This window comes from Empidonax traillii, unplaced genomic scaffold (assembly GCF_003031625.1).
Source record: "Empidonax traillii isolate 1590-97213 ecotype Southwest subspecies unplaced genomic scaffold, ASM303162v1 scaffold547:size421747, whole genome shotgun sequence".
Lineage (NCBI taxonomy): Eukaryota > Metazoa > Chordata > Aves > Passeriformes > Tyrannidae > Empidonax > Empidonax traillii.
In genome coordinates, this window is record NW_020955740.1 from 82,969 (window position 1) to 107,788 (window position 24,820).

Here is a 24,820-nt window from a genome sequence, read left to right on the forward strand (position 1 = left end):
ATGTCTGGGTTTCCTTCTTCTCATTTCTTACTCCTGTGACTGACTTCACACCCACCCCCTGATGCCAGAGGAAAAGGTTGATGGGATATCAAGGGAGGGTAGGTGTAACATGGATTACACCTCTGTGAGTGTGCGTGTGTGTGTACATATGTGTTTCGAAGGCTTGTTTCTTTGGGCGTGATACAGATGACTAAGAAAGCGAGCTCAAGTCAAGTACTCTCAAACAAGTTTAACAAACAAAACAGGATTATATAACTAGGCTGGTATGTGATGACTTGAGGAACTGTAATTACCTCCTAAGAACCAAATATGTGGAAAATCTAATTATAATTTTCCGTCCTCTTCTGTGTCATCTTAGCTAGTCTTGCGATATCATTTGAACTCTTAAAATGGAACATTAATGTATTGCAGCCTCAACCATTTATCTATTAAGAGTAATATTAAAGAAAGCTGAATGAGGAAAAAAAAATTGGCTAAGCAATGAAAAACTACTAATCTGAATCTCAATATTTGTGTGACTTTGTAATATATTTTGAAGATAGTAAAAAGTACTTAGGCCAAAAATCAAAATAGATTTAGCCTCGCATAATTCTTCTGGCATATTTGCCTGTTTTAGGTAAGCTTGCTTTGTTTTTGTGGAAGGAGGAACTATGTATCCCCACCCCCAGAGACTTCAGGCATCTTTTGCGAGTTTTTGTGGTACCTCAGTGAAGGCTTTGCCAAAGTTAGGACTTGTTACAGGAAAAGAGAGCATTTGTACAGTGAAGGAAGAGACCAGAAAACCTAGTTACTTCAGCCTTTAGGAAATCTCTTTTACCACTGTAACTAATGCCTACTGCATGGACTTGTTACACTTAGGCTGCAATTTTTTGTATTATCAAAATAATACAGAAGCTTTGGACCATCTTGCTCCCTAAACCTGTTGAGTTGGATAAAATAGCCCATCCCAGGCATCATGTCTCTTCTGTCAGCAGCTGGTCCCCCTTCTATCGTGTCAAGAAACATGTAAGACTTATTTCGGAGTTAGGAAAGGCAGGTTCTTGGTTCTGGCCCACTCTGCCAGCTGAGGCAATTCGTTTCCTGATGCTCCTGGCCCCGGCAGCGTGGGAACACTACAACTTGTCTCCTCTGGAAAGAAGGGGAAAGGCTGTGAGAGACGAGCGCTACGGGTAGGAGCAGTTGAGGGCCGCGGGGCCCGGTCAGCCCCAGGCTCCCGACGGTAACGAGACCGAAGCAAGCCCCAGAGGCGGCTTCCCCGCTTCCCTCCGTGCCCGGCCGGCTGCGAGGCAGAGGCAGGAAGGTCGGCTCCCCCCAGCCGGGAGCGGCGTGCGGCGCCGAGGGGGAGGCGGGCAGGGAATGCCACGGGCGACGGGCGTGCAGGGGGCGGGGAGCGCGGGGCGGCGGCCGGACCGGCTTTATAGGGAGCGAGGGGAGGCGGCGTCTGCAGGAGGGGAGCGGAGGAGGCGGTTCTTTTCCCTTTCCCGTTCCCATTCCCGTTCCCGCCGTGCGAGTGCGGGTCTGGCGGCGGCGGCGGGGTGGCCATGGCGTCCATGGCGGCGGCGATCGCCGCCTCCCGCACGGCGGTGATGAACGGGAACCGGCCGCTGGACGAGCGGGAGCGCAAGCGGTTCAGCTACTTCTCCTCGCTGAGCCCCATGGCGCGCAAGATCATGGCGGAGAAGGAGCGGATCCGCGAGCGCTACGGGCCCGAGTGGGAGCGGCTGCCGCCCCGGCAGCAGGACGAGATCATCGACAAGTGCCTGGTGGAGCCGCACGTCCAGGCCCGCTACGCCGCGCACCGCGGCGCCGCCCGCCCGCCCGCGCCGCCCGCCTCCTACCCCAGCCTGCGCCTCAACACCGGGCAGAAGGTGGTGCGCTTCGGAGACGAGGTACCGCGGCGAGGGGGCACCCAGGGGAGGGGGCGCCGGCGGGTCTGGGGCGAGCGGCGCTCCCCACCCCCGGCACCGCCGCCCGGGCGGGGCGGCCGCAGCCTTGCCCCGGCTGCCGCTGCTCCTGCTCGCCGGTGCCGCCGCCTCGCTGGGCTGCGGAGGGTCGCGGGCGTTCCTCGCCGTCGGCATCATCCCCTCCTCACCGCGGGGAGTTGCCCCGGTGATGAGGTTTATTCCTTTCCCCGCTCTCCGGCTGTGCGGGAGGGCGGGATGTTACACCGCGCACGGGGGGACTCGGTCACACCGTCAAAGCAGGGAAGGCGCCAGCGGCGGTAACGCTGGAGTGGGTTTTGTAGAAGGGAGACTTGGAGAAGAGGCCAGTCCCAGCTTCCCCGACTGCGGGGCATGGCCGTGGCTGGCGCTGGGGCATAGTCCCTTGCTGAAAATAGGCTGTAGGGAATGTTTACACTGAATTAAATCTCTTCCTTTTTGTTTCCAGTTATAGACACAGTTAAAAATACAACACTGAAAACATTCCAGCTCTTGGCATGTTTGACACCTTAAAAAAATGCAGCCTGCTCCATGTCACATGCCAGGAAAAACAAGGGTGTGGAAAGATAGATGGCACAAAGTATGGATTTTGAACCATCTATCTAATGGCAAAGCGTGGCAGCCCTTCTGGAAATCCATAGGTATAAGGGTACCCGGTGTAGAGCAGTGGGTCATGTTACCGACTGTGATCCCTTAATGAGGAAGGTCTAACAATGCTTGAAGAGACCTGACAGTGCTCTTCAGATAATGTGTCTCTTATTCTGTGTATTGTATTGTTTTGTTTTATTTTACATTTCTGTATGATTACAGAGCCAATCTCTTTCCCTGTGTTTGGATAATAACTTAAACTGACCTATTGTTAATTAACTTAAGTGGCTTCTACCAGAAAAAAAAAAAAAACATAATCTGCTTCTGCATTTGTAACCATCAATCCAATTTAAACAGAACAGTGCTACTTTTAGCCTCCTCTCCAATATCCCTTGCAATAGGATCTCTAGGAAGCGTATGAGGCACATTGATTCTGGGTATCATGGCTCCCAAGGAGCTTTGTGCTAGAAGACTGCTGCCCATGTTTCACCTGTCAGGAAGGTGTGATGTTGTGCTGCACGCACACCGTATCTAAAGTTAGAGAACACAGGGTCGAGCTCAGTTTTGTTTAGTCTGTGATACCCAAAATTCTAGGTAAATATTTAATAGTAATGGTGAAAGAGAGGCGTAGAAGAACACAAGACAACAAATTTGATTGTGCAAACAAACTTTGAAAGGAAACTTAAATCTGAAGTTAGTTGTGGAAGAATTTAGGTTAATGACTGTGGAAAGTAAATATGTTTAGCTTTCCCAGTCTCAGCTCTGGTGTGCTTTCTGCTTTGAATTATGTGGATCTGGAAGGAAAGCAAGCGTGTTGTAGGCTGTTGTGCTCTACTGTATGGAAATAATAATTTCCCGCTTGATAAAACAGCTAGAGAGTCCATCTGAAATTCAGAGAGTTGTGTTTTTTTCCCCTCTTTTCCCAAAATGCAGTTACAAAATGCATAGTGTTAGCATTTCTGTAGCCGTTTACCAAAGAAGGCATGGTTCATCAAAATACTTGATACAAAGTGTTTAATTTTGGAAGCATCCGCCTCAACTGACTTCCTCCTTGACTTCTAAGCAGAAGTTAATATAAATCGTTTCTCTGAAGAACAGAGATTCCACTCGTTTTGGCATCCTTGATTTCCATTTTAGTTCTTCCAACTGCACTATTGAGCCCTGGAACCTTTCCTGGCTCTTCATCTGATAGCTTCCTCTCCTCTGGCTCCCTTGCTGGCATTCGACCTGATTGTTGGACGTTTGCCCTGGCTCACTAATTGTTCCTCCTTGTCCTGCTGTTGCAGAGCTACTGTGGCCATTTCAGTTGCCATTTCAGTTCAGCTTTCCAGGCTTGCAAGTGCTTGGTCTACAGAGCTTTATTATCTTATTGTCTTCTGGTCTAACAGCATACTGAGTTGTGCTCCCACTGTCTTTGTAAGACGTAACTGTTACACGTACTGTGATCGCCCAGCCCTTGCTCAGGGCAATTAGATTGGTCCTGGTTGCTGTCCCCTGTCTATTGATGTATGGCATGCCAAGGCAAGGAAAATGGAGAGTAGTCTGCATACCTCAGAATCACTTGTTGATGTTGCAGCGCTTGCAGTGAGAGTGTTTTGATCTGATGATGCTCTTGCTGACTCCTGCTCCAAAGGTTTCAAGTTTCCAGCCACAGCTCATCTTCCCTGTTAACTGATGTTGAAATCTGTAGTGATCTACCTGTGCTTGCTTAAGCATGGAAATTTTATCTCTTTCACCTCATGTTCTTTGGAGGTCTAGGGAGAAAGCAAACCAAGGATGGATGCTGAAGATACTGATTTACCCGTCCAGACCTCTCACTGTTTCAGTCCCACTTTCATGCATTTGACCACTTTCATAAGGTGGTACAGAGGATATATGTAGTGGTCTTGTATCTCTGGACAGTTGGTTCCCTCTTTCTCGCCCCCACCATTTCATATATATCTTTTCTAATGCCAGTTTTATCTGCTGAACTCATAGCCCAGGACTGTAAGTTCTGAAACTATAAACATCTCTTATATTTTCAAAACACCTTTCAGTACGTTGACTGTGTGGGAAGGGTGTTACAGAAAATACGTGTGCGGGAACAGGACCATGGCAGCCTGTAGCCATGATCCAGTCATTTCATAATGTTAGAGTGCTGCAGCACCGTGTGTGACTCTTAGCAAATGGCCAGAGTCAGCTGAATGCCACTGCTTCTTCTCTTCCATTGTCTTATACTCACTGCAGCATCACCAGTCATGGAGCTAATAACTGAAGCTGTGCAGGCACTGTGAACAAAAGTCCCAAAGACTATTTGTGCCAGGACACCAGCACTGCTCTTTTAATCTCCCATCTTGCTGTCAAAGACCTGAAGGTATTTTTAAAAGTCTCAAAAAAACCTTGATGCAAGAAGCTGAAGTGCAGGAGATAGGCTCCCTGATTCCCCGAGCAGCGTTTCTCTCAAGCTCAGCATTGGATTGGGTGGCACCCAGTGCTGCTTGGCAGTTGTACCTGTGGGCACCGTGCTATGGTGGTGAGGGTGTATTTTCTAACACCTCCTGCTAGAAAAACCCAACATCTCTTACCTCTCTGTCTTGTTCTGTTTTCTGGAGTCAGCTGGTCTAGGTCATATATTTCATCTCTTCTAGGCTGGCAGGGTTATTTAACGCCCCCATGAAATAAATTTTGTCCCATTTACTGAAGGTTGACTCGCTACCATCACACATGAGCCCAGCGTAAGGATACTATTTGTTGCTTCACCATAATTTCTGTATCTAGACAGTCTAGACCTCCTGTCTGAGGGCTTTTGGAGACTGCGACCTTCAAACAGAGCTTCCTCTTTCCTAACAAGCCTCCAGTTACTGGCATTTCTCCATTCATGTATAATGCCTGCAGCAGTAGAAAAGAAGGCTAACTGAACAGAGGAAAATCTGGAAATAGAAGCCAGAATTGAATGTGAATGTAATATAAATTGATTAGTTTTGAAATGTGTCATAAGTTATGAGAGGAATAGGTGGAAAACCAGAGTGTATAAGACGCTTTGCCTGCTGTAGCAGTCAGCCTTTGTTAAGCGGCTGATTTGATGTTAGTTGGTGCCACTGGATCCTCTGTTTGATTCCGTGAAAGTTTAGATAGCCAGTTTACAACAGGTTCTCACTGTTCTCTTAATACTGTCCCTGTTTATCCATAAGTCTGTGACATACACATGGATCCAAGGCCTGATTTTTCTTTTTCTTTTTTAGTTTTTTTTCTCTTTAAATGGATATTCAATATTTGAGCAGTATTCTGTAGCTCAAAGAGTTGGACTTGAAATAACTAAATTTTTCATTGAAGAAAATGTGATGTGCTTCAAGAAGTAGTAAGCATTTTATGTGGAGCAAAGACAGGTAGGAGAGTTCGGTTAGCTTCATTCATTGTCTTTTAATAGGGAAGCTTGACTTACCTACCTGAAGGCAGATATGGTATTTTGTTTTGCTTAGCCTTAAGAACTTTGGCACCGACCAAAGGTGCCAAAGGTAAAAAGGATCAACCCCTTTACCTCCCTACTTAAAAATGCCTTAAACCAACAAATAGTCAATATAGCAAAAACCTTTATGTTGGGCCTGTTAGAGACTTGAGCTTTTTAAAAAACGAAAAATGCAGGGCAGCTTTTGAGTGCAGTTAAATCCCGAAAACCAGCAAGTCCTGTTCTGATAATACTCCCAATATGCATTTGTTGGTGGGTTTGTGACTTTCCCAGTTACTGACAGCTGTGCTGAGCAAAGCTCATGTCAAATACGCAGGCACGTTTCTACCAGTGTCTTCCATTTTGAAATTCAGATGCTGTTTTGCAACAAGCTGCCTGCATACAGCGAGTGTAGTTCGTGATTCTTTATATATTTTGCAGCTGGTTGTTGAAGTCAAGTGTATGGCCAGATTTTTGCCTCTCTCTTTCTTTTTCGCTTGTCTTTTTCAGCTCTGAAATATGTTGCATGAGGCCCCATTTCTTACAAATAGTTTCTTTAACACTGGTGAACAAAAGTTTATTTATTTGCCTTCTTTCTGGAAGAAGGCTTTGTTGTGTGCTTGAAACAAAAGCTGATCAGATATGGATCTTTCCTAATCTATGTTGATGATAAATAGCCTTGAGGCCTTTTTATCTAGAATTCTCACTCATAATTCTCTTTTGTTGATATTGAAATAGTTGATTATTTTGCTCCCAGTTTCTTCAAGTGTGTAAGAAGTTGTTTATTCTACAGCAAACAAAGTTATTTCTCATATTTTGTTGATGACAAACATGAATCAGGCACTTCAGGTAGGCAACTAGTGAAGTGTAATCTCTGGCTTCTCACTTGGTCCTCTTCATGTCCTCTGTGTGAGGGCACAAGAGGTGGAGGCCACAAACTTCCTTCCATTCCCTGGCAATGGACAGAACTCGTCAACTGTCTCATTCATCTTACCCTCAAGTACACTTCAAATAACTACAAACATCATCTCCTTGAAGGTTTGTATCCTCAAACCATCCTATGTTATTCTTTGCTGTATGCTCTGGAAGGTCACTTGAGAAAGACAGAGCTCCTCGGACGTATTGACTCTTGAGGTGTGCTGTGCAGTCCAAGATACAATGAGCCATCCTTTTAAGAAAAAAAAAAAAAAAACCAAGGTCCTTTTCTTTCAGGGAACTGCCCGTGCCTAACAAGTGTCTACTAATTCTGTCTTGAAATAGTCTATGAAAGTCTTAGATTTTATCTCTAACCCAAACCTTTTAACAACTGGTACCAAAATCGTGTTAATTCATGTCAAGAGCTTTTTGCTTGTCTGTGCTGGAGATTGACGTTACAAGTTGAGGTTCCAACAGGTGCAACGATGGTTGAGGAGACATCAGATTCTATGAAATGGGAGGCTGACCTGCTCTGCCCTGTAGGGAATGATGTATCCTGCTGCATGATGACCTCACACCTTCACTCTGCCTTCTCCATGCTGCTTTTCTATCTCTCTGTGGTCGGCCTCAAAACAGGGGTGTCATAGCTGAGTTGAGGGTGTGCAGGGAGGATTGGATGAAGAGGTCCCTCCCAGTGCTGTCTACACTCTCCTCAGATACAGGAAAATAAAGAACTGGATGTCTTGGATCAAGGACAAGGATGGTCTTGGCTTGCTCCCAAGTTTAAAACTGGTCCACAGCTGGTTTGCTTGTCCTGTAAATGGCAAGAATACAGAGATTCCTTTAAACCAAGGTAAAACTCACTGGCAGCTATGCCTACATGTCTGGAGCTTTAAGGTGCTGGGACAGCATGTAGGAATGTTACAGTGTTCTCTGAACTTCATTTGTGTCCTTTACTGCTGTGTTGAAATCAAGTACTGATTTACCCAGAGTCCATGTAGACAGAATGGTTACAGTCCTGCCTTGTGTGTGCGACTCAATGCAGTGGTTGGGTTCTCCCAACTCTCTTACCTTCTGAACTGTGATTCTTGTCATATGTACTTCAGAGGCAAATGATATAGTCCTAAAATGGGTTTGAAATAATTTTATACAACCTCTGTAAAGCATCACACATTGAGTGTGCCGATGCAGTAATCAGCACAGTGCAAATACTGATACTAAAAAGCAGACTTTTACTGCCTTTTTTTCCTTTAAATGTTACTACATCTGAGTATCTGTTTCCTGGAATGAGAGAAACTGGTACTACATTTGAGTTCTTGGCAAAAATTTCCTCTACCAGATTTCCTTTTTGGCTAGAATGTGTGATCCAGCAGAGTCCAGTCTTTTCCTCTTAGATGGTCTCTATTAGCCCAGTTCTTTCTAAGAGCTTGGGATCATCCTTATATATACTACAAATGCTTTACTGCTAGAAACCCTGTGCTTCACAGATGAGTAATAGTTGGAGAATGACATGTTTTTGTGTTTAGAAGATGGTTTCAGACATTTTTATTGTGATCTCATAGCTCTTGGCCAGCAAAATCTGCCTAGGGTGAAATAAGAGATGGCAAATCAAGAGAATGCTATCAGATGTCTGAAAAATACATTTATATAAAAACAGAGATCACAAATAAGAAGAAAAGAGCAGTCATTGTGAGATGGGGGTTCCTGTGTTGTCTTAAAACATGGTCTAGTTCTGTTATGCTCTGACAGCAGGAGTGTGAAAGTCCTGCATGGTTACTCCTGGCCTTTTTCTTTCCATGTGGTATTCCAACTCCCGCTCCTTTATTATATTCTGAGGTGGCCAAGCAGGGATATACTCAGTATGGAGGGTGCAACTCACCACCTCTACTAGCATGACCATCCAGCATACCAATGAGACCCAGCCTCGACTAGGAATAGAAATACAGTAGTTTTGTTGTAAAAGTCTTCAACAAATATGAAATGCAGTATTTTTTTTATTTTTTTCACTCCTTTTTCGATGTGGATCACATGTATTTCTGGAGGGCATGCTGTGTATGAACAGGTTATTTAGATTTCTCAAATTAAGATTATTTTCAGAAATATAGCTTCTTAAAAGAATTGATTTCAGATTGGGATTTTACTCTGTGGATGTCGTGTGGCTCTTACAACGCCACTGAATTCTTACTTCAGACCAGCCATCATTGAAGTGGCTTGATGATGTGTCTTGTCAGGGCTGGATCCAGCTGTGGCTTGTCCTGATGGCTGCACAGCTGTTTCACTGCCACGACTGCCTGGCTGTGCACGTGCTCTTTGGCTTGCCAAGGGGAGGAAATGGGACTTTATTTCCCTAAAGCCCTTTCTCCTTTTGTTTTTTCTGTCCCTGTGTGTTGCTAGTGGCCACCAAAGAAATGCCGAGTAGAAAACTGGAAATATAATACATCTTAAAGCTATTTGTAGAGAAGCCATTTCAAGTAGACCAGTCTTAAAATGTAATCAGTGCCATCTACAAGTAGGGCTTTCACTTTTTAGCAAGTTGTGTGGTAGGGGTTGTTACAGTTCCAGCAGCATAATGTAATGCCGTCTGTATGATGCTTCTCAGCAGGTAAAGTTGTTCTTCTGATTTTTAGTCATTCTTGAATTTTATTTCAGGACATAACTTGGCAAGATGAACACTCAGCTCCATTCTCCTGGGAAACGAAGGTAAATATGCAGCAATTTTACTTTTAATGTTGGTCTGTCATTTTATACTTCTCCTTGTGCATTTATTGTCTTCATTTTGATATTCGATAGACTAATGTCACCTTTATTTTATGAGAACTGCGTCAAGTGACTATCGTGCAAATGATACAGGACTGGTATACTTTAATTTATATCAACAGAAACACAAAATGGACTTCATGAACTAAGCTTCTGGCTCCGAGTGCAGGTGTAAAACTGATTAATTACAAACTATTTGATTTTTCATTGCAAACTTTTTAATCAACTTTACATGTTTATCAGATATTGTATAAACATAACCATATTTCACTTTGGCAGTCAGGAGTAAACTAGCTAGGAAATGGGGTGAGAAAGGTGCAGGTATCTAATAACTTGATTGGATTTTTTTCTTAAGGCCTGTCTTATGCTTCTTCTTTTTATTACGAATTAGAATGTTGTCCTACAACAAATGTAATGAAACTTGTTAACCTGGGGCTATGATACATGCATTATATTACTACATCCCCAAAAGGCATCTCCTTCAAAAAAGAATGTGGTGGGAGGTTTTTTTCCTTTTTTTTCTGTGGTGGGTTGGTTTGGGAGTTGTGTTGCTGTTTTTCACCCCTCACTTTACAGCTGGTATTATGTTAAGGTATTATTTATGATGGGATTCTCATGCCTAACATGGAGCCAGAGTTCTCCATCTTTCTGAACATGCAGTTTGAGGAAATATGGTTTCACCATATTTGTGCTGGGAAATCAAGCTTCATTCTTCTTACTGAAGAAATTCTGGGAGCAAATAGGCAGCTCATTGCCTTTCTCAGCTCTGTAGGGGGGACATATTAATTTAATCATACATTTCAGACTTTGTGTTTTCTGGCTTTATCTGTCAGAGAAAGCTGCTTCTGCCCTATTCCCTGTTTTTATTTTGTTTTGGCTTGGGTTTTTTTTTGCCCTTGAACTATGTAGATAATCATGTATGAGCTTATGAATATAATCTTAGCCTAATGCAGAGTAATTATTTGGAAATGCCAGTGAACACTAAATTAATTTGGTTGACTCTCACCCTCCCTGCTCAAGGTCACTGCCTGTAGCTAGCGCCCCATCTGTGCTTTGCAGAAGCTGATTAACCTCTAACTTGATGTGACTCCTGGGTCCCAGCAGCCTACAGGGCCGTGGTTTAAGAGAAACCAATTCCAGTCTTCACTTGCCTTAAAATTCCCTTATAAGCTGTGATGGTTCAGGAACCAGTGGAAGATTTCCTGCAGTGGAAGCCTGGTAGCTCAGGCAAGCCCTTCTGTCTTTCAGAACCTTTAGAAGAAGCAGCCACTGGCTTTTAGTATAATATTAAAGAGGCTTTTTAAATGGGTGTATTGGGGTGAAGCTGCCAAGAAAGGAAAAGTTGTGAGAAAATGTGGACAATATGGTGAAATAAATCATATGATGGAGACAGCACCATTGTGTCTCCTCTATTTTTTGATATGAATCCAAAAACTTGGGTTTGGGAACATGGCAGCTGTAATCACATTTTTATGCTGTGTCTTGATAATACTTTGTAAGTTCTGAACACTTGAACTTTCTGGAGGATGATGCTTCGTGTGATGCGCTGACTGGTGATCCAAATTGAGATGCATCTGCACTTGAATGGTTTTTCTCTTTAATTGATACTCCTCTTTTTCTTTTTAATGAGTGTATGTCTAGTGAAGCCTTTTTGAACCCAGCCTGTGGTTTATCACTTTCTGATTAAGGCTATTTCCACTGTCCTCCTGCTGTCTCAAAATGAGGAACCAAAGTGGATAGATGTGCTAGTTTCATCCTTTACTGTATTGAATGGAGGATCATGGAATGATATGGGAATACCCATGTGGCTGCTGAAGAGGAGTGAGGTGGGGAGGAGGTTGCTTTAGAAGTAATTGTCATGGTTGAGGAAGCTGTGCTTCCTTCTCCCCCGCTCCCTGCTTGCTGACCAGGGATAAAAGCTGTGCCTCAGCTGTAGGTTGAAAAGTTGCCTGACCTTTTTCTCTAGCAAAACTCTGGGAAATCCATTTTGTCTGGCTTTACAGGGTGTGGGGTTGGTTGGTTTCTGTGGGTTCTTCCTTTTGGTTTTAATTCGGTGCCTCATAATGTATCAGTCTTTCAGCCAAATCCTTCAACTGCTGAGTCTTCTTTTTCTAAAGGTGGAGATCTTGCTTCACGCTTACTCTCAGATCTCTTCCCTAACCAGTACTTTAACAAGGTGATACTGGGAGGCAACTTTTCCATGAGGTACCAGCTGAGGGAAAAGTATCCTTACTAAACTGGTCCCACGTGAGGAAACCTGAATGAGCTGTTCAGTTAGGCTGATGTGTTGTAATGCACGTGCAATGTCTTGTGAGCCAAATCTGTTCCTCTTGTTATTTAAGGCCATCAGGCTCTTTCCATTCCATGAATTCTATCCCATGAAGGGTTATTCTTTCCACAATATTCTTTCTCCTGATCTCACTTTAATGCCTGAATGTGCATGAATGTGCTCTGGTTTACCCAAGGAAGGGAATGTGGCTTTTGCAGAGCAAAATAAAGATGTAAATCAGTAAAACCACTAGACTTTTTTTTTTTTTTTTTTTTTTTAACATTGAGACTCAGAAAAATAAAGCAGCAAAATCAAAATCAGTATTTATCTGTAGCTAACAATAAGGGAAACTGAGAGGGTAGTGAGAAGAGCAGAGAGCATGTATTCTCCCAAGATGAAGCCTCTCAGGTGTTACAGTGATGCCAGTGGGGATTCTAGCTGATTAAGTACAGATAAATTTTTCTTACGGGAGCTAGTGCAATGGATTCCCTAATTCCATGGCTGTCAAACTTACCCAGAGAACAGTATACTAAATTGCGGTCATTTTAGGCAAAACATCGTTGAAGGGCTTGATAACTTCACTTGCGTCAAAAATAAGCTTTCTGTGTTCTCATTTTAAACACAAATGTGAGATATGGCTTAAGTCATCATATCACAGCAAACACTTGCATGAGTGTCGCCACTATTTTTAGCTGTTTGATCTGTATTTCTTTTCTTCTTTATTTTTAAATCCTCAAACAAAGCAAAGTAGAAATATCATGTAAATTGCTGAGCTAGCTGTTTAACACCATTAAATTAATATTTTTAGTAGATAATGATATCACTTCTCAGAAGGAAAACTACTCAGGAAGCAAGGAGTTCTCTTGGCACTGCAAATAGACTGACATTTTAAAACCAGAGCTTGAATTGGAGGGAGTGATTTGGTTCATGGGTGGAGCCCTTATGGACACAAGGTCTTGAAATGTGGGTTACATTTTTAAATGGTGCTGTAGCCAGGTTTATGAATTCAGGGCATTCTGTTTATGGCTTCAGGTTTATGTGAGATGAAAGATGACATTTTGGCTGAGTTTAGCCTTTGAGGTTTTTTGGTTTGTTTGAAGTAAAAATTCAGTGAAACTCAGCGTGGACCTCAAGATATAAATAGAAAACAAGAATCATGCCTGCGTTTGGAAAGAAAATTTATCTGCAGCTCTTCCTAAACTGAGAATTTGATGGGTTTTGTGCTTTGTATTTTCTTTTTTTTTTTTTTTAAATTAATTTAACAGTAAGCAGAAAATATAATTTCAGTCTACCACCTCAGTTAACACATTGATTGCACTGAGCAGCATGGGAATAAGTCGGAATCTAGTTCTAATTCATGGTATTAATGAAAATAGATTTTATTCCAAATTGTTGAAATTGACACATGTATATCTAAAGATTTGTTTTTCTTGATACAGATAGAATAGTTGCCAGCTCTCTTCTGTTTTCAACAAACCATCAGCTATTTGTTGAAAAGAAAAGCCTTCAAGATTTAAAACAAACAAACCAAAAAAAGCAAACCAAGGAAGTGTCAAGCTTCAATCCCTTCAATAGTCTGTTTGCTGCCTCCCTGTCAGAATTCCCTGATTATATTGCTACAGAAGTGTTCTAATCCCAGCAATGATTTAAGAAGAAAAAAATTATGTTGCACTTATAAAGAAACACGGTTTGCAAACTGTTTCCACTCTTTCCTTTATCTAAAACCAAAAGACAGTCTTTAGTGTCCTTCTTTGTACAAGTCCTAGTTGTTGAGGATTTTGTTTTGTTTTAAATAGGAGAAAAGTTTAATAAAAAAGTTTTTTCTTCCTTCCTTAGCAGCCTGAGATTATAATTGTTTGTTACAAACTATAATTTAGTGTAATTATTTTTACCAAGCTGGCATAAATGGCAATGCTTCCTTGGAAGGAAAGAAGCATGATCTCTGAGGTTTTGGGATTAGCCTTCCCTTTGAAACATATTTAAAACACGGTGCTGTAAAACCACTGTTGACTATTAGTTCTTGAGCAAAAAAACCCAACCCAACTCGTGGTAATAGAAGCTGTGCTCGATGTTTACTTTATTCTGCGTGGCTAAGTGTTCTCAACTAAGGATTCCGTTACCTGCATCAATCTTTAGACGGTTGTTTTTGGGCATAAAACAAGGCATGTACCAGATACTGTCAGTATCAGCTTGCTCAAGCTAACTGGTAGCAGTGGCAGACTAGAATGCAGTTCGTATCACCGAAGAGTATATAATGTCATTTCCTCCAAAGATCCATGCAATATATCTTCGGCATTGTCTTTCTGTATGGCCTAAAATTACTTAGATTAGTTTTGAGTACTTTGCTCTATTTTTTTGCCCTTGCAATTTGCCTCTGCTGACCTAACGATTTCTTTCTAACTCTGAAAAGACCCTGAAAACACCCACGATGTGCACAGGAAATAAAGCAAAAACTGCAACTACTTTGAGTCCCATATTTATTTTGGTTTTGTCCATTCAGCAAAGCAAAGTCATCTTCTAAATCTTTTTAAAGTTGGCTTTCTTACCTCTGCATTTATCAGGCTGTGCTTAAAACAAGTTGCTTTTGACAGTGTTTCTGCAGTTTTTTCTCAACAGTTTGGATTTTTCGGCCTGCCAAGGAAAACAATTTGTTTTGGCTGTATTTGCGTGACTGCTTAGTAAAATACTACACATTCCTGATGAGTGAATAAGACACTTAAAAAGTTCCTGGGTTCTCTGTGGTCATCTTGTTTTTAATGTAGACTTATGAACTGAGACCTGATTTTATACTGTATTATTAAATCATGACATTCTCAGCATGTGATGTCTTTCAGAATACATTGTTTCCCATGAGTGTATACAGCCACTATTACAATTTGGTGGATTATTGCTGCCTTGAGACTGAAGCTTGGTCTAGAATTTTTAATCCAATAAACAAAATTCCTAAATACCTTAATATCATCTTTTTAAGGAAAGATCAACATACAGCTTCCTAAAAACTGCAATTTGTAATATTATTCATATTTATTATTCAGAAAAATGATTAAGACAGGGCATCCTTTATTTAAACCCTTGCAGTGGTTTGGGACCAGAGGGATAAGACTGAAAAGAACACAGACTTCCAGGTTCACTCTGCCTCAAAATACTTCTTACTGCATGCTCTCACATGCTCTCTCTCCCCCTTCTCTCTTAATGTGTTGAGAAAGATTTGCTCTTGCAACATCTTGAAAATACTACTGCTGTTAATAGTTTTTATTTGAATTCCAATAACTTCTAGAAATTGCAGTTGGAACCTCACTAGCCTGTCTGTAAACTCTTGAGACTTTCTGGGCTGAATAGTTCCCAGAAATACAACTTGGACAAAGGGTAGGAAAAAGAAAATATTTTTATTTTATTCCTTAGATAGGGAATTATAGGTACAGAAACTGCAGCTCATTTAAAGTCATACAAAATCTATGAAAGCAGCGGGGACTGAAACCCCGTCTCTAGAATCCCAAACTGTGCCCAAATGACAATTTACTTTTGACCATGAAATCATACCCCAGTGTTGAGTGTTTGCTTCCCCAAGGTGGCAGCTGGTAGAGTGCCACAGGCACCCTTCTGCTGCTGAATGCTACGTGTGCCAGTGCAGCTCACAGCAACTCTGCCTCAGCCTGAGGAAAGCGAGCGCAAAGTGTGGCCCTTGACAGGCGAGCTGCTACCCTAATACTGGCTGGGGCCAGGAGAGATGCTGTTCTCGTGGCTGGCAAACCTTACGGAAAAGGAAATGTTTTTCTCAGGGGGTAACTGTCTTTTAAATATCGCTTCCTTTTTACTCCTACTGACGCAACCAATTGCCAATTTGCAATCTGATGTAAGAAATTGAGAGCAAGAGCACTAATTAAAATCAGATTTGTAGTATCTAGTGACTCATTAGAGTGTACAGCACTATTCATTACTTAGATGTCAGTATAGGGTGTTTCACACATGGGTCTTCTCCATCTCTGTGTGAAATTATCTTCCTACTTATGATGCTGTTCTGTTGTTTGGTTTGTTTTATCTTGCGGGGGAGAGTGTTTTATTGCCAATTTTTTTACTTGAAAGATACTGCCTATTAATCATTTTCTTTCATCAGCTACATTTCTTAGCGGCTTAGTTGCATTAAGTAACCTCAAAAGTCACATAGAAGCATTATATATTTCAAGGAATACAGAATATCTTGTGGCTGGTCTACAGAAGTTCTTGGCTTCTTCAGCTAAATGCTAGAAGCAGAATTAGACATCTGACCTCGCAGAGCTGTATTTACATCATGCTGAGGCACAGTGCTTTCAGAACCCGTCAGGGTAGTCTTATCTTCTTTCCCTTCCTTGTGGGAGAACACAAACTCCAAAAGAAATATTTTCATTTGAAATATTCCATGTCAGGTTATGAACTGTTTGATCTCCAAAGCATGCCATGATACAAATATGCAGTCTTAAATGTCAGGTGGCCCTGTCTTCTGAAATGGAAAGGTACACCCATGATCTCCATACTAAGAGGACAAAAAGACTTCAGACGTCTGAAGAAGATGTTCTTCAGAACTTGCATTTACGAGCAGGTTGGAAAGGCACAACTGCCTGAAGTTGTGCTGCAGTGCCACGCTCTTCTCTACTCTAGAAGCAATGTGCCACTTCCAAACCAAGACCTCTATGTTGATATTTGGACCCATAAAAAAACCCATAAAATATGACCACAGTTAGTGTCTTTAGCTCCGCACCCTAAGAATTTCTCAGGAGGTCTGGCTTTGCTTGTCTGTCTTGCTGACATTGAAATGCAGAGCCATCTCATTGGTTTACTTTTTCTAATTTTTGTTCTAACAGGCCCCTGATTCCCTTCCATCAGTGTTTTTACTGGGTTTTATTTCCAACACTGTCCTGGGGGATCTGGGGTTGTGATAGCCTCTCTGCCCTCTGGGCACTGACCTTCCCTCTCTCTTGGGCTGGGGGGTGAAGGAATCATTCTACTGAAAGTGACTCGTGCTGTGGTGGCCTTTAGCTACTGTCACCCCTAATGTGAGCCCTGGGACAGTCTACTCAGAAGACGGCTGACTGTTGAAGGATAAAAAGTAGCCCTGTTTTAATTCCTACCCGACAAGTCTTACACAATTTAAGCCTTCCAAGATGGAATTTTTTTTTTTAATCTGTCTTTTATTCTTTCTTTTGGATAGTAGGGAAGTGCAGGTCTATTTTATATTGTGTTATGGGGTTTTTAAGCTGGGATTTTATCAGTTCTAAAGTCGTAAAGCGTCTTAACTTCAGGGTGATAAATCGCTATTCAGTAGTGCTGCCAAATGAGCTTAGGGAAATAAATCCCTATATTTTAATGTAGGGAATGGCAGTCACTGTAAATAATCCTCAACACCAGCACATCTATAGTTTGCTTATGCAAAATTTATCTAAGGATAAATCTTCTGCACTTAGGTTTACGTCATGACTTTTGTTTAAAAAAAAAAATCGGAGCACCAAGGCTTTTCTCTTAGTTTTTTGCAGGCAGCATGGGGTGTTGAGCTGTTTGGTAGGAGTTGTGTGTATCCTTGCACTCACCTTACTCTATCTGAGCTATAATTACTTTCAGCTTGTTTATGTTCTGCATCTTTTGATAACAGTATATTCTTAATGAAAAATATGGAGCTTGGTGCTTCCTTGCCCATAACCTTGGAAAAATAACATATCTAATTCTTTAGAAAGGTCAGATGTAAGTCCATGAGTCAAATTATGTGTAGGCAGCTGCTGACTGTTTAAAAAAAATTGTTTTATAAAGAATCAGTTGCTGGGTTAACAGTTGCTCTTTGATGAGAAGTTTCAGAATATTAACTACTAGTCGTGTGAGACCTGCTAGAATTAGAGTCCCTTTGAACTTGACACGCACAATAATGTAGGACTCAAGATCAAACACTTCTAGTGAAAATGATATGCAACTAGGACTTGTTTTAGAATCAGGCCCATAGATACTAATGCAGTTTTATTCAAAAAGGCTGGGTAAAGAAGTAGAAGGGGAAAAAACATCACAAATCTGTAATGAACTTCTGAAGTATCTATTAACCATTTGTAGGCAAAGCTACAACTCATCTTGAGTTTTTTCAAACCCCGTCAAGCCCATGATGACAACAGTAGTTGCATATTTTTATTTTTTTTTTGCATTATTTGTTCCACTTTACAAACAAAAGTCTAGATATTAGGTTGTTCTTTCCTGACACTTGCTGTGGTGCTGCCTGGGCTCCTAAAGATGCTTACCTGTTTCCCAGAGTGAAATAAAACTTAACTTTTATTAGCCTAAGGAGTGTGCAACTAGTTGACATTCATGTCACTGAAGTGGTGGTAAGTAAAAGGAACATTCTAAAGTACTGTTAGCTTTTGGGTGACTTTTGCAAGATCTGTATCATGCATTAACTGTGGCTACTTGCTTCCTTTACCCAGTGTTACCTATCAGAAATTACTACAGCTATTTGCACTGCAACTAAAAACAAAACAAGGTTCTGGAACAGGTGAAGAATTGGTCCTGCTGGAGTTGTTTTTTTTCCTTCAGAGGAGCATTAGAATTGTAAAATTACTTACCTGTGCATACCCACTACATCTAATCTTTGTCTTGGAAGTAGGTGGAATTGTAGCCAACTACTTCAAAGGCTGTAGTGCAAAATTGTCTTTTAAACTACACTGTAAAGCTTTTTTTGCTTAATATTTTCATGTAAAACATCTATGACTTTCAAAATACATCTGCAGCTGTTCTGATGTTTTAGTGTTGCTCTTCTAATGTTTTAGTGCTTTGCACGCACTGAGTAACTCGAATACAATTGCTTGATTGCTTTCTCTGACTAATCTGCAGCAGATCTAGGACTCTTACATTTGCTTGCAGTTCAGACTTTTAAAAGTTATTATTTTTATGAAACTACAAAAATAGACATTTATTGAGAAAATAAGTTAGCTTTGCTGTGTATCTGTTGTCTGGGAGTTGCCTCACCGTGGGCAAAGGTGTTAACTATATGCATCAAGGTTGGACGGTCAAAACTATCTTTGTGAGGGGCTTTGAAATACTGTTTTTCTTTAACCCTGAACAGAGTCAGATGGAGTTCAGCGTTGCATCTCTATCCATACAAGAACAAGGTGGTGCCCAGTTGCAAAATGAACAGAGGCAGCCTGTCAAAGCAGCACCTGGCGTCCAAGTCCCTAAATCTTCTCAGGCCAATAAGACCCCTGGCTCTGATGGGTTGATAGCACCAAGAAAGGAAGAGGAGTCCTCTTTCTGGAAGATAAATGCGGAGCGCTCAAAGTTTGAAGGAGACAAGTCTGAGTTCCAGTCCCTGACCCCCAGCCAGATCAAGTCCATGGAGAAAGGAGAGAAACCCCTTCCCTCTTTTTACAGACAAGAGTCTACTCCAAAGGAGATGACAAAAGCTGAGAAGCCCAGCATAACTAAACCAGAGAAGTCTGTTGCCCCCAGCCTACCTTCTGTATCTCTCGAATGGGAGAAACCTCGACCTACTCAACTCCCTACTAGTTCTCTAGATGACTTCTTTCTTCCTGACCCACCACAGGATCTGGCATCATCTAGGACAAACAAGGAAGATACTGATGGCACTATACTTACAGATCCACAAATGCCTGGACAGGTAAGCACTGCTATATCCACTGTCCTTAGACTTAAAAACTGTATAGTACATTAAAATCTGAGAAGGCCACTCTCAAAGATCAGGGACTCCATAAAGCTTGCTGGTTTTTTATCTTTCAAATGTGAAGGAGTCTATTTAACCTTTTATTTAGAAGTCTGTTTACCACATTATTTTCAATTAAATATTTTTTAACACATAGGGTAAAGGCATAATTTAAATATAACACCAGAAATGCTGACAAGGCACCCAGTGGCTAATTGACAGCAAGCTACCTAGTAACTTGCTATATAAAGTAAAAGAGGTTGTGCAGTTTTTTTCTAGTTGAAAGTGGGGGTTTTTTTGTTTAGTTCATTTGTTTTTTGTTTTTTGTTTTTTTTGTTTTGTTTTGTTTTGTTTTGTTTTTGAAACAGCAAAACACTTAAAGGAAAGAATAAATTTTTTAACTTGAAAAGTAGATAAACTGGAGTCTAGGCTAGGATACTTTATTGGCACACACAGAATATGGTGAATGGTGAACTAGTTTCTCAGCTGTTTCAGGCAGTAGCCTGACAGCCACTTCCCAGTGCTTTGTCCCAGGCAGCTGGGCTGCTTTCAAATGTGTTTTCTCTTAAAGTCCAAAATAGAAATAGAATGAGCTTCCAGAATTAGCTTCCTGAATGTTTTTTTTTAATAAAAAAACCCAAACAACCCAACAACAAAAAAATAACCTTAAGCAGCTCAATAGCCAGTTGAAGCTATTTTAAAAGCAGATGCTGAGATGCTGATCTGTGAGAAAAGAAAGGGAACAGCAGTTCCCTTGACATAATGAAGGAAAGAAAAGAAAGAGATCTGGGTCCTGAAAAGTGTGAAGTAGAGAAGAGGAGTGGATCTTCAAACAGAGCTGTGCAGTTCTGTTTGTAATCTATGGCATCACTCTGGCAATAGCCTGACACATTAATGTACATCTTCAGCACATGGCATGGCTTTTTCTCTACTGTATTTCCCCAACTGTGATTGTTTAAATTCTGAACAAGATGATGTAATGTCAGAAAGATACAGAATGAGGTAGCTCGTTGCAAGAGAAGTGGCAGCACTTAGGAGAAAATAATACTTAAGACACTTCAGTATTTGAAGCTCTATGATTAGTTATTTTTTTCTGAAGCTAAGAGATAATGCTTATTGAGCTGTTCTGCTGAAAATTGTGACCACGGTAGTCCTCTAATTTAATTAAAGGCTTTCTCGAGTTTTCCTACAAATTAATGATTTGCTAGTTTCAATTCCTTTGGGAATTTTTTCAAGCTAACTGAAATAGTTTGAAAAGCCTGATTTTTCTCTCTGTGGAAAAACAACTCCCCCATATCAAAATGTGAACAGAGTAGCAGAGAATTTTACGTATTATAGAATTTTCTTCGTTTCTTCTTTTCTGGATTATCTTCCCTGTTCTGGGAAGCCATGCTCTAAGAAGATAATCCAGAGACTCACCTGTGCTTCTTAAATACTTTTCCTGAACACTAAAATCACTTCAAATGTCATGGCTAAAAGTTCAACACTGCAGGAGTGAGCATGTTCTTGATAGCCTGGTAAATAACTTGTCATCAAAGTTTAAACTGTGTAGTTTCGTGGAAACAACTGACTATAATTGCAACAGACAATCTGTTGAATTAGTGATGCTTGTCTTCTGTGTTTGTTTCATTCTCTGCAGTTCCCACTCTAGTCTAAAAGATTGATCTTTATGAATTTTTCCATGAGGAAAAAAAAATAAATTTTTACCTGCAGCCCATGAAAAGAATTTTATTTTTGTCTGCAATTGCCTTTTTGGCCATTGTGAGTATTTTTCCAGGTCTAGCATTTTATGTTGTAGGTATTTAGGTCTCCTAGAGCAAGGTGAAGATCTTGAAATACTGGCAGACAACATTTTAAATTTTATTTTGTAGATAGGCAGTCATATACTGAGTTTCTAATACCCCAATTAACAACTACATATTATTTCTTCTTTTTCTCCCTTGCAGACTAGTACAAGCAATGTTATCTTGAAGACTGGCTTTGATTTTCTGGACAACTGGTAAAAGATACTTCAAAACAGAGCAAACCAATTTTGAGGGAGGAGTGGAATACCTTTCTCCTTGTATGTTAATTTGCTAGAATTTGTGTCTTTTTCTAGAAGTAACTTTCAAACTCTTAAATGTTGCCTTTGTATAAACTTTTGTAACACCGTATGCATTTTTGTTTTTTAAACAGTGATAGAAGTGTTGTTTCATTTGAATATTTTTTTAATATCTGTTAAAATTTTTGGTAGCTACTGTATTGAGAGGATGGGAGAAGTTACCGTACACATGTTAAAGAAACACAAATGAGAGTCTCTGTATCCTACAAATGGAACCTACAGGACCGGATTGCTGTTTTCAGTCGAAACATGGCTTGTAAGAAATAGCGTTGCACATGCAGTGGTTCCAAGTAAGAAAATCATTCCATACTTCATAGCTAGCAAAAGTAGTATGAAAACCAAACGTACAGAATTGCATTGATTTATGGATTTTGTTTTGTTTGAAAGTTACTTTTGTACCACTTATTGAAAACACTTTTCTTCTGAAGAGGGCAATGGCATTGCCAAAATGATGGATCCAAAGAGGCACTGTGTTTGTACCCTACAAATCTGCTACAATAACATAAGAGTGTTAGAAAAATGACATGTGGAAATGACAGGTGTTTCTGCTCTCTGGATTAAAGACTTGGTGGGGGGGTAGAGGGGAATGGAACAACACCTAATAAACTGGCGAAATTCTTCAGGGAACACAAGCCTAACAATTTCACTGCCTCCTTACTAGAGCATAACTCTTCATAATGCTAGTGCTGGAACTACAGCACTGAGAATTTCTGGAGCGTAGATTACCTTTATGTCAGGAAACCACTATGTTTATGGGAGGTCATAGCAGCGTAAGGCTTTTTTGTTTTTTAAGCAGCTTATCGTCTCAAGGACTCATCAACTTTGGTGCTTTTTCCTCCTTGTGGGTACATTCTCTTTAGTGTTCAACATCTGGGTTACATTTGTTCCTGAGGTGCAGAGAGGCATCTCAAGGTGGCCCTCGGCAGTCTTGCCTCCAGTTCTGCTTTTGAATGATCTTTGGTGTTTAAAATGTAGAGAACAAGAGTAGCTGTCGTTTGAATCTGTCGTCTCTGAAATGCAGCATGATTTACACACTGATTCTCACTGTGTTTACCTCACCTTGAAGCCTTAATTCCCCTACGCACAGCCAGTGACTGGTCTGCTCCAATGCCAAAGGTTTGACTTTTCCCTTTACCTCAGCAATAGTCCCATAGCATTTGTTTGGGGTAGAAGGCAAAACAGAGGGCTCTAATGGGTCCCAGCCAAGGCTGTAAGAAGGTCACCATCTCCTAGACCATAATTGTGCTAGGCTTCTCATGGATTAGCACTTGGCATTTGGTTTGGTGCCAGGGGCAGTTAAATGTGCAGAATTGGATGCAGCAGGACTTTTTTCTACCTGTTACAGGAAGAGTTTGAAACGTCCTGGAAGAATCCTTACCTCTAATTCGTGTGCTGCTTTCTCTGAACAAGCAGAGTGTGCTGATAGAGCATTAAAACTTACTTGCTGATCAAGGAAAATGCTTCCTTGCACTCCTTCCACTCCTCCCCACCCCCTCTGCTCCCCTCAAAAATTGAACCACCAAGCCCAAACCCTCCAATTTTCCTAGTGTTTTGTTAAGAGGTTTCTTAGCTAAAGGGCAAGATTGACAGAGTGGAAGTCATTGCATAGTCTTATTTGCAGACTTCTGAAAGCATATTTACATTCTTCCTGAGGTGTACAAACTCCTGTAATTCCTGGATATTATCTCTGCATTCAGCAGTTCAGAAAGTACTTGTTACCATCCTGGACTTTTCTGCTGCTTTTTAATTAGCTGCACTTTTTTAGCGTTTGCTACAAGCATCCAGCACTAATATAGCTTAGAACAACTTCAGCACAAATTCTTTAGGTGTATAATTAGCACTGACTCGCACCTTTTTTCAAAGCTGACAAATGTTAATCTTGGGGTTTACAGTTACCAGTGAATCTAGTTTTCTGTACACTGAGCTGCTGAAAAGTTCTAAATCCAAAATGAAGATGCACATTCTAATCTTGTGATTTGGGGAGATCTGAAAACAGTCTTCTACTGTTGAGGAGTGTTACATTAAATCTATGCTAAATACCTTAAAGCTTCTTAGAGAAGAACCTGGGCTGCCTGTATCTTCCATTGGCTAACTCGACCCTAATACACACTGGGACCAGCTGGTAGAACATGCTGCAGAACTTTTTACTTATCCTGGTAGGTTTTTCCTGTGCTTAACAAGAGTTGATGCTCCTCCTTTCTTGAATATGTTTTTATTAAACATTCTTACAAAAAAAATTGTACTTGGTCACATTTTATATTAACAATGTTTTAATAAAGTCACTTTAAATAAAACGTTCAAGGCTGTTGTGGTGCTTTGTGTGTTGTCCTTTATACTCTGCTTGCCTCAGTGCCATTGGAGTTCTTTGGGGCCTCTTGAATCTTCCTGAGGGGCAGCCAAGAATCATTTGATCTAGAACTTATAAACTGAATTTTTTAGATCAGGATAAAAGAAATCAACACACTTCAGCTATTTTTTCAAGGTGTTAAGTAAATCTTTTGGGAAAGTATCCTTGCTTTATTATTTCATCTGACAGCTGGGGACAGGATGAGAATTTGGAAAGACTAAAATCTATTTGTATTTCACTGTAACAGACTTAAATCTAACACACACTCTCCCCTCAATATCTTCAGGTAATCCAAAGCAGCATCTGGATGATTATTGCAGGTGCAATTTGAAAACTCATTTTGTTGGTTAGCCCCAGCTGTCAACTAAACACCACACAGCTGTTTGTTCACTTCCTCCAAGCAGGATGGGGGAGAGAATGGGTTATGTGTGGGTTTTAAAAGCACGTCACAAAAAAGAAAGGTGCTAGCAGAGGCCACTGGGTAGTCTCACTTTCTGCCTTTTGTCCTATGCAGCAAGTTCTCAAAGTGTAAGAAAGCGAATCAAATGTGCAGCGACAAGAATAGTTTTTCTTTTGCTTGCTCATATCTACAAAAATGTATTTTGAAAAACAATTTGGTTTATACTTGGGCTGAATTTCCAACAACAACTAAAAAGGCATTTGAAGAAGAATTTGGTTTGGAAAGACTCGACAGCCAATTAAGGGGTGGTATTCCAACTATATTTAGGATTTGGCCTACACATAGTTTGCTTCAATCTTGTCTAAGCTCCATCTCAACTTTTAGAAGCTCTCTCTAATAAAGGCAAATCCACA

The 24,820-nt window shown here is 41.0% G+C and overlaps 1 protein-coding gene across 1 annotated transcript; it reads left to right on the forward strand.

The window, feature by feature from the left end:
• The first annotated feature begins 1,452 nt into the window (after positions 1-1,452).
• CUNH1orf198 (chromosome unknown C1orf198 homolog) lies at positions 1,453-23,954 on the forward strand. The gene is made up of 4 exons (XM_027897540.1): positions 1,453-1,889; positions 9,517-9,567; positions 18,966-19,517; positions 21,506-23,954. Exons 1-4 carry the CDS (start codon positions 1,542-1,544, stop codon positions 21,560-21,562), a joined length of 1,008 nt encoding a protein of 335 aa, XP_027753341.1. The 5' UTR covers positions 1,453-1,541; the 3' UTR covers positions 21,563-23,954.
• The last annotated feature ends 866 nt before the right edge of the window (positions 23,955-24,820 follow it).